Genomic DNA, 10169 nt, shown 5'->3' on the forward strand with positions numbered 1-10169 from the left:
ACATTAATTTCAACGTAATTAATTATATAGCTTAGAAATTTGTATTTTTTTAACCGTAACTTTAGGAACAAATTATTAGTAGTGTTTACTTTACACACAAACGTATTTCTTACGTTTTACTTCCAAAGGCAGAAAGTAACAACTACACTATATTTCACTTTTGAATATTTTATTTTATAGTATTAATTCTTAATTATTTTTTTGGAACTTTTTTTTACTTTTATTAACAAGAATATTACCAGAAGTATACTTTTAAGTCAATGAATACTAGTATCCCTCCATGGATGGGTCGCAATTCGCAAAGCTACTAATCAAACAAATAGTATAGTATCAACATAAATTCACTGAAGCAGAAAAATTGTGCGGGAAGCAATAATTTTCCCGAGAAAGAAATCATGGGAATTTTCATTTGAAAATGCAGGAAACAGAAACTGGCCAGGCATAGAGACAGATACAAAATGATAAAAAAAACCTCGGTAGTTGTAACCATTCAGTTTTCATTTCGTTGAATGAAGTTGAGAATCCAACACTAATCGAAAACTCCATATGATGAGGAATTATTTATGAAAACAGCCTAGGAAAACACTAAAGCTACCTTTGATATTGATTCGCTTTGTCCGAATCAATCAGTCACCGTCGACAACTTTCAAATCTTACGGCTTAGATCCGTTGTCGATTCTAGGAGCCGAAGCACTCATCATTTTCTCAAACTCCTCGAAATTAACGTTCCCATCACCGTCGGAATCAACGGACGTGATCATCCTAACACAGTCATCGACCGAGCACTTCAGCCCCAACCGATTCAAAACCAGATGCAACTCATTTGCCGAAATCAGGCCGTTCTTGTCCTGATCGTACAAATCGAAGGCGTCGCGCAGCTCCGAGGCGGCGGAGACAGCGTCGGAAGAAGAGCGGCAGAAAGCGGAGAACTCGGACAGGTTGATGAAGCCGTCTTTGTCGGTGTCAATGTCTTCCATGACACGTTCGAGTTCCTCCTTTGAGTAAGAGGACCCCATTGCTTTCAAGACATCGCCGAGCTCCGATACGGAGATCTTACCGTCCTTGTTGGCGTCGAATTGGTTGAACACTTTTTGGAGTTCGTCCATGTTTTCCAGGTAGACGGAGGAGGTGTTTGGTTGCGGAGATGGGGTTGTCGCCGACATGGTTTAAGAGAGGGAAACGGGGGGGCGGCGTAGGGGAGAGGATATTACGGAATTTTGAGGGTGAGGGAATGGTTCTGGCTTCTAATTTAAGATGCGGGCATTCGGGCGGTGCAGCCAAATGGGAGAGTGTGGGGAGAAGGAAAAACGGAGAAGCACTTAAATAGAACAAGGTCCCATTCTCCATGTGGGCTACTTTTCCTTGCTTAGTCTTAAATATAAAATATATTACTATATTCATTTTAAATATTCACTATTAATATTTACAATTTCCATTTTTTCTTGTTGGAAAAATATTACTTTTACTCTCCCCAACCATAAAGGTCTTTTATATTATTACTTTGCTATATCCAAATAAATATCTTTTAATCTTAAAATAAAAATATATTTTTTTATTTATCTTCATTGAAATATCAATTTTAACTGGGCACTTCTATTTTTCACAACTCTGAATGGCAATAGCTCAAAGTCTAAACTCACGTACTTTTCCAACTATATATTTTTTCTATTCTTTTACAACATAATATTTTAAAAAAATTTTGAATTATTTAAAAATTTTTATTTTTTATTATATTTAATTAATTTTTTATATTTTTATTTTAAATCAAATAAATTTTCATAATTAATTATTGATTAATTGTTATTAATAAAAATATTACTTGTCATTCTATTTCACATAACGTTAACATATTAAATAAATAATGATGTGATATATTAATGTGACATGATAACATGATTATGTAATATTTTTTACCCATCAAATTGACATAAAATGAGAAGTATATTTTGATTATCATCAATTAATTAATAATTAGATATAAAATTTATTTGATTTAAAATAAAAATATAAAAATTAATTTAACATAATTAAACAATATAAAAAAATTTAAATAATTTAAAAACTTTTTTTAATATTATACTTTTCTTGATTCCCTCACTCTCCTTCATTCCTTTTTTTTCTCTTTATACATATAAAAGTACTAAAAGGAGCCAGAATACGAACCTTACATCATAATCCTCTTAAAAGAGTGTAACATTCTTCCTCTCTTATTTTACAACAAAAAAGAAAACATAGGATAAGTGTCATCCAAGGGACTCACTTGAGTATAGATTTGTATCTAACATATTCTGTTAGGTACAAGGAAAACAGAGTGAAGGAAAAGATGATCAAAGGAAAATGGAAGAAAAAGAATGTACAGTTTTTTTTATTTATGTTTAGTATATAGAGGTGAAACTTATTAAAAAGATTTACACGTTTATTGCATTAATTATTAAAAAAAAATTACATGTTTATGTCATAAATTGGAAAAAGATTTTATTTTTTTTCCTTTTACATGTTTATGTCATAAAAAACATTTAATGACGCATGGTTGAAAAATATAAAAATAATAAAGTACAATAATGAACATAATTAAAAAGTTGAACAATACAATTTTTCATTAAGAGAAAAAATAAAATCTTAGATCTAATACTCCTTCTTTCTCATAAATATTATCTTAGTTTGACTTTATTTAGTCAAAATTTTTAAAATTTTGACCTTATTTATTTTATAAATTAGATTAAATTAAATTTTAATATGTATAATTGAAAATTACTGTGTACAAAGGTTTTAAAAAGTATTTTTAAAGATGATTTATAATAAAATTTTAATTTGACCATATCGTTCTCCCTGAAATTAATGTAATATTTGTCAATCAAATTCCATCAATTAATATATTTTTAAAATTTATAAATTAATGGTGACTGATAGCAAAAACCTATGATAGTTTCATGTACCTCTTTCTTTTTTTTTAATGAACTGTAATGTTTTAGGCATTTTATAGCATTGAACAATTTTCTTTTCTTTTTTTTTTAAACTCAAATAAAAAGTTTGATATCAATTAATCATTAACTTAAATTTCAATTTTAGCCACATATAATATTATCTCTCAAATTTGGCTTTGTAACTAATAAATTATGAGATTATTATACTTACCACATCCAAAATAATTCTTAAGATTACACGCGAGATTAAAAAGATAATACAAGTAGTGATAAGAATTTTCTCAAATAAATGTTAATATCATCTCTCACGGAGTTAAAATCGAATCCCTTTTCTTGAAAATGTACTTGATAAAGAAAATGGAACATATAATATCTTACGAGAACACAAAACTTATCATCCAAAAAAAAAGAATAAGTTAATTAATTTAATTTAAGAGGCCTTACTTTAATAGATTTTATTAGATTTTTTTTAATTAAATTTAAATTTAAATTATGCACACGAGTCATTAAGGAATATAGAATATTCTTTAGTGGTTGCTTTTAAAATACATAACAAAAATAATAATTATTTAATTTGATTGAACCAAATAGAAGTTCGTGGTAATTAAATTATACATCATCAAATACCTCAAAAAAATTTATACATGGTCCAAAAAAATATAAAGGCCTTTGCATTACAAACTCTATGAAATCTTACCATACATAAATTAATTTTGATTGCAAGTGCAACTCCTACTTGAACTATATTAATTATTACAAGAATAATAAAATTTAGAAGGGTTATTTTTTAACCTTAGTTTATTGCTAATTTGAATGATTTATGACCTAATTTATTAAGGGTTCGTGATTGTTTAATTAACCACTAAAGAGTTCGATACCATACTTTATTTCTTTTGTGAAAATTTAACTTTTTTTTAAATGTTTGCATTATTTTATTATGATAAAATAAAAATATTTAAAATTAGAGAAACGTCCGAGTATTTGACTAATCGATTAAAACATAATCTTTTTGCATTTTGAATTTCCTCCTTCAAATAAAAAAATTAAATAGAAAAAAAAAAAGAGAAAGGCAAAAGGAAGTATGGGAGGAAGACGTAGGACCTGCAATCATGGCACCATGTCTAGTATTTATCTTTTAATTTGTGCATTTTAATTAAGTAAATGTAATTAGTTAAGCTAAAAAGATATAGAAAAAGAAGAACGCGGAAAGCTGGTGCTGTGGCAAGCCGCGTAAAGATCCAAAGGCGGGCGCGTAAAATTTGTCTTTGCTTGGACGCGGCTCGGACGCGCCTTTTACTCTGCAAAAGAAGAAAAAAGGGGGATGCTTCCGTACTGCTTACTACTCCCCTTATCAATTGATTTTCTTTTCCTTTACAGTAAGAAATTGATATTCGGCTGCTGCTGCCGGCCCCACTTGGTTTGTATCACTATCAGCTTTTGCTTTCAAAGTGCCACCTACACCGCACGTTAAAATAAGCGTTTGCTCTTTTAACTCTGGTTGGTGGATTTAGTTATTATCATATTATTTTTTTGATATTTTATAAAGTTATTCTGTATTTGCAACGAAAGCAATCAAATAAATAGAGCAGTTAGGTCATCTTGGGCATTAATGAAAGTGATTAGAGATCAGTGGTACGGTTTGTAAATTAGTTTATATTTTAAAAAGTTTGATTTGATGATTTAAATATAAAAATAGTTAAAAAAATTTTTAATACAAATGTTTTTTTCATTTTTCTCGTTGTCGATTTCTTAAAAAAACAAGCAACACACTTCTCAATTTTATACATGGGGTATCTCAATAGCAGCTTGAATATTTAGAAAATCATTACCTTACTCATAATGAGGTAACGTGTTACTCTCATTACATACATATGCTTTTGATAACAGCTTTCCATTATATGCATATTACTCTTGAGTAATCGCTCTTTCATGATTTATAGTTAAAACTTTAACAATTCATCAAGGACACACTTGAAACTCAACAAATTTCTTTCTTGAGCTTTTCCAAATACTCTCTCTCTAAATAAGCTTTTTTGACTTGACTCTCCATCTTGCTTTAATGCCTTACTTTCTCTATCTTTTTCTTAAAATTTATCCATCATCACTTGTCAATCATCCTCTCAATTGCCTCCAACACATCGTTTTTTTGTTCCAACACAAACTCCCTCCTTATTAGAAAAGACCTCTTTACATTTTGACAATTTCACTAGGGAAAAGTGCTTGCACCAAGTAAAAAGCTCAACGAAAATTTTGTACAACTAGAACATATTGATAATTTCACTAACATCCAAGATACACATGTTCCTACCTACGTCTAAGACATTATAAAAATGCTCTAGGCTTCTCAATAAAGGATACAAATACTGAAAGATAACAAGCAATGATAGAGACGATCTCTTAACTTGTGTCCTTTACTATCACAACTTCTGAAACTTAACCTACGGACCTTAAAAATGCGATTAATGGAACCATTCCTTTGGTTGTCAAACACAAATGAAAAAGGAAGAAATGAAGAGTACTATTAACGTCATAGTCGAAAATGCTAATAGGACCAATCTTTTTGTTGCTCGTAACTCTATTACAATAATTTCGTCAACTACAACCTAAAGCTTTATGACAAAGGAAGAGCTTTAAAAGCTACTTAATCAGAAAAATAAAAGTTTAAATGTTTTGAAGTTTGACCTCAATCTGCCTTATCCGACTAGTGTGTCACAACCCAAATTCTGAGCTATGACCGACGCATGGGCCCAATGGGCATAGCCCACTAAGCCCAAGCAAGCCTATTTATGCAATCCCGATAATTAATCTTAACCATCATTTCTAAAACCACATATTTTAGTTCTCAATGATGAATGTTTCAGTAATAATTTATAGCAATCGAATATTCATATTTGTATTATCTCAAAGTATTGTCATTCATTGTCGTCTCATAAGGCATCATCATCAATCCAACATATACATACTTCATTTATAATATGACTCATAGTAGTTTGCATTCCATATACATGTACACAGATAAAAGACTCTCAACCGTCAGCAGAGTGACTTTAAGTGAAGGTACCGCCACTAAGATGCCATAGTACCTACCAAGAAGGTGAGCATATGTGCGCGACTCAATCTATGTCCCAATTACCTCCAAATCTGAAAACATGAAGTTTGAAAACGTGAGTATAAAACTCAGTGAGTGAACATAAGAAGGGAACAAGCAGTCAATAGGAAGAATTTGGAAATCATGATGCACTTGTTTCAAAAACAATGCAATTGATTTAGTTTCTTACTAAAAACCCATCATTTCAAACTTTAATTAATAACCTCATAGTGTTGCAAAAACCCAAGATCAATCCATGAAGTTAAATGGGTGAAAAATATGTCAAAATCAAACAAGGTAGCAAGCATGGCAGCAAGTTTCTTGCTACAGCGAAGTTCATTCTCGCTGCAGAGAGATTCAGGTTGCCAAAATAGAAAGTTTCTCGCTGCAGTGAGAAACAGTGTTAGTTTGCATATATTTTAGTTTTTCTAGTATATCTCCCGCTACAGAAGTCCAATTGACCTGATTTTTAGACCATTAGAAAACTAAGAGGCAGAGCTACAACTTTTATGTTTACCACTTTTCCCAGTTAGAACGGGAATGTGGTCAAAATCTTCATCAAAGTGAAAGCACTATATTAGAACCCGAGAGTTCCTCGTTGCAGCTAGATTCATTCTCGCTGCAGTGAGAAATAGGGTTGGCTTATGCCCCCACGACCCAAGAGTTTCTCGCTATAGCGAGATTTAGGGGAGATGACAATTAAGAGATTTTCACATGCCACACAATCCATTCCTACCATATTGCACATCAAAGTGAACACATTGACAATAATCAAGTTTCTCATTATTCATTTCAATTACATATTATAATCATAAACCTTCTATCACATATACATATATAAACATATATAAACGTGTACACCACCCCCACTTCATTCATCGTCATAGCTAGGTCATCATCATCATTGGCTTATGCGCACTTCCACTAACACATAGCCGGGTCAGCATCAGCTTATGCGTACTCCCACTCGCACATAGCCGGGTCAGCATCGGCTTATGTGCACTCCCACTTGCACATAGCCAGGTCAATATCATTACACAACATTATTCGTCAATGCACAACATATATTCGTGTGTATATATATATATATCAACATAATGTAGTAGTGCATGAATCCATAACAGCCACATGTCACAATATAGAGACAATTTATCAAAGGCTTATTCCCAAGGCACTCGTTTTTAAGAAAAGTTGGATAAAATCAACCAATGTTTGTGCAAATAGATTCATATTTTCAAAACAAATTTTGAAATGCAAGTTCACTCACCGGTCTTGTTGATTCTTTTGCTTGACTCTAATCTCAACTAATGCTCCAAATGGACATGTGAGGCCTTGTTGGAACCTATACACACACAACATCACAACCAACCTAAATTGGCATTAATACACTCTCAAAAGCTATTTCCTAATTCAAGTTCAGCTAGTTATTCCTAACTAGCTCCCAATTACCATTAAGTGGCTATTTGTTTACTGTACTTTAGTCACTCTAAAAATGATTAACAATCTCAACAATAGATTAACTCACCACTCTAATCATCAACCATTTTCAACAACTTGAAAATTAAACCTAATTCATTACTCACTTTGGTGGTTTTGTAGTTGAATTCCTTCTTAAGAATACTCAAGCCATCATGGAAAATCCTTCTTTCTCTCTCTAAACTTCCAGGTAGTGAGAAGAAGTATAGAAGTAAGGCTTTTCAAGGGTTTTAAAGTGAGAGAGTGAAAGAGCACAAAGGTTTTATGAAAAAGTGCACAAAAGCATGAAAATTGGAGCTAGAGAGAGAAAGTTATAGAAGTTGCAAAGCAAGCTTCCATGGAGGATAAAAGGAACGTGAAAATGGAGGAAGAAGAAGAAGGAAAAGCTGCTAGAGCTCAGATATTTATGCTTCAAGTTAATCCAAATTTCCATCGAAATTACCAAAATACCCTTAACATGGTGGTTTTGTCTTCCTCCTATCCTTTGTGCAACCTTTTTGCTCTTTTGACACCGAAACAAAGTCCATAATAGTCTAAAGGTACTCAAGTTCACGAAACTAAAAAAAAATTAGACTCAAGATGCAAAATGACCATTTTACCCATATTGTGGAAATTATCATTATTTTTATCTTCCTCATTTATTTACCATCATAAACATCATTCATTCATTCCTTAGGCCTATTTAGACCTTAATAGCATAAAAAAAACCCACTCATAGGAGCTTATCAAGAGAAATTACTCAATTACCCCTGGTTCACATTATCGTGTCTACTTCTAGTTATGTGCCTATTGAGATCGAGATTTCACATATTCACTTCTGAATTACCCTTTTAACTCAGTAATCAACCTCAATTGGCATCCATAAACTTTATTAGCTACCGTATCAAAATACAGGGTACTACATAGTGTACCTACCAAACCATACCTTAAGGATTACACTCCAAGTTTGAGCAATTCAACAATAAGACTAGAGATGCATGAGAGCATTATAAGGTTTGTAGAAACTCTAGGAATAGAAAGATTAGATTATGACTTGAAGTTGAAAGATTATCTACGTTTCTAATAGAAAAAACTTATACGTGGTATGTAAATTTCACCCTTGGTTCTGTGGAAAGTAGGATGTTTAAAAAAAGTTCTTTTCCACCTAAGAGATAGTCACCTTAGTTGACATGGGAAGAAACCATTAAAAGTCGAATGACGATACCATGTAGCACATCTAACACTTTAGAGAAAAGGTGTTGGACATACAAGATTCCCATGATGGCAAAGAACTGCTCAAAATTTGCATTCAAGTAATGTTTGATAAATATATGGTGCATTTGGAGAACTTTCCTTTTTTTACCTTTACTATGTTGGTTGAAGTTGAGCGAAACACCAACCCAAGGAAAAGACAAGATGAGGAAACTAAAAAATGGGAGCTAGTTGTTTTAGTAGACGGAATACCCTCATAATGAATTCAATCCAATGAGGAATGATATGGAAAGAAATGCCTTTCTGAATTTAATCTACATCTTAGGCGAAATAACCTAAAAAAGAGACAATATGAGGAGAATGTTTCTTTCCCACCATTCTTAATACCATTGGATAAAGTAAGAACACTTATCCAAGACTTGATTAAAGATGAATAGGTGAACGAACCTTATATCTAGCTAAGATTGAGCAACAAATAGTTAAAACTGCCTAACCGACTGAGGCTAATGTATGATTTAACTCCCATACATTTGTTCTTACATAGACACAAGCTTGACTCTTAAAGTTATTGAACTATATTTATAAACTTGTATGACTTAGGTGTATGAGTGCTTATGATTCTCATTCATTAAAGGTTGATTTAAAGATTAAAGGAAAATCTTGATGCACTCATTAAGGGGGAGTTTTGAATATCTTATTTAATGATGAAAAAGAAAAAGAAGAGAAGGAAAACTAAGTTAAATAGAGTTTAATGGACTTCATGTTTAATTTATATGTGTGATGCTTAGTTTTGGTTTTGTTGAAAATTATGTAAAGAAAACTAGATGCATTGACTAAGGGGGAGCAACTCATTACGCATAAAGATTTAAAGCATTCATATTGAACATAGACATTGCATTCTTAATCTAGGAGTGTTTCGTGATCATCAAAAATAAGAGATAAAGAATGTTGACTCTATATTTTCTTTATGATAATAAAACATTCTCATTTGTTTGTGTTTAATATCTTTACTTGAGTGTGCAGGAAAATTAATATATGAAATTAATTTTTTAACTCTTCAAAGAGTATATCAAAAGAAAAAGAGGGATAAAAATGACAAGATGTAACTGTCTAACAAAGAGGAAGCTTATTGGTGAAACAAGGAAGAATGTTGGTTGACCTAGTTTCAAATTGGAGGAATGGTGGGCTGAAGAGTTTGAGAAATAGAACCAACTTAGTCGACCAAGTAAGTTGACTAAGTGCTTTCTGCCAGAATTTACAACCTGAAACAAAACCAACTTAGTCGACCAAGTCAGTCGACTAAGAGCTCTGTGTCTGCAAATTGAACCAAAGCACTATAAGACAAATTAATTGCTAGAACTCATCCTCAACTGCTTCCAACGGCCACAACTGTCAAATTACCATCAGAGTTGTTTCTCCAAGTATAAAAAGGTCTTCCAATGGTTAGAAATCAGTTTTTGAGAGAATTGAAGGCTTCTAAGTGATATAGA

At 31.9% G+C, this 10169-nt stretch overlaps 1 protein-coding gene across 1 annotated transcript; it reads right to left on the minus strand.

Moving 5' to 3' along the window:
• Positions 1–358: 358 nt before the first annotated feature.
• LOC18604322 (Calcium-binding EF-hand family protein) lies at positions 359–1342 on the minus strand. Its single transcript, XM_007036729.3, has one exon. The coding sequence runs from the start codon at positions 1161–1163 to the stop codon at positions 654–656; it is 510 nt and encodes a 169-aa protein (XP_007036791.2). The 5' UTR covers positions 1164–1342; the 3' UTR covers positions 359–653.
• Positions 1343–10169: the final 8827 nt, after the last annotated feature.

This window comes from Theobroma cacao, chromosome 3 (genome assembly GCF_053813885.1).
Source record: "Theobroma cacao isolate CCN51 chromosome 3, ASM5381388v1, whole genome shotgun sequence".
Taxonomy (NCBI): Eukaryota; Viridiplantae; Streptophyta; class Magnoliopsida; order Malvales; family Malvaceae; genus Theobroma; species Theobroma cacao.

Bases quoted from the DNA above. Each gene is read 5' to 3' on its own strand.
- LOC18604322 (XM_007036729.3), bottom strand. From the start codon at position 1,163: ATGTCGGCGACAACCCCATCTCCGCAACCAAACACCTCCTCCGTCTAC.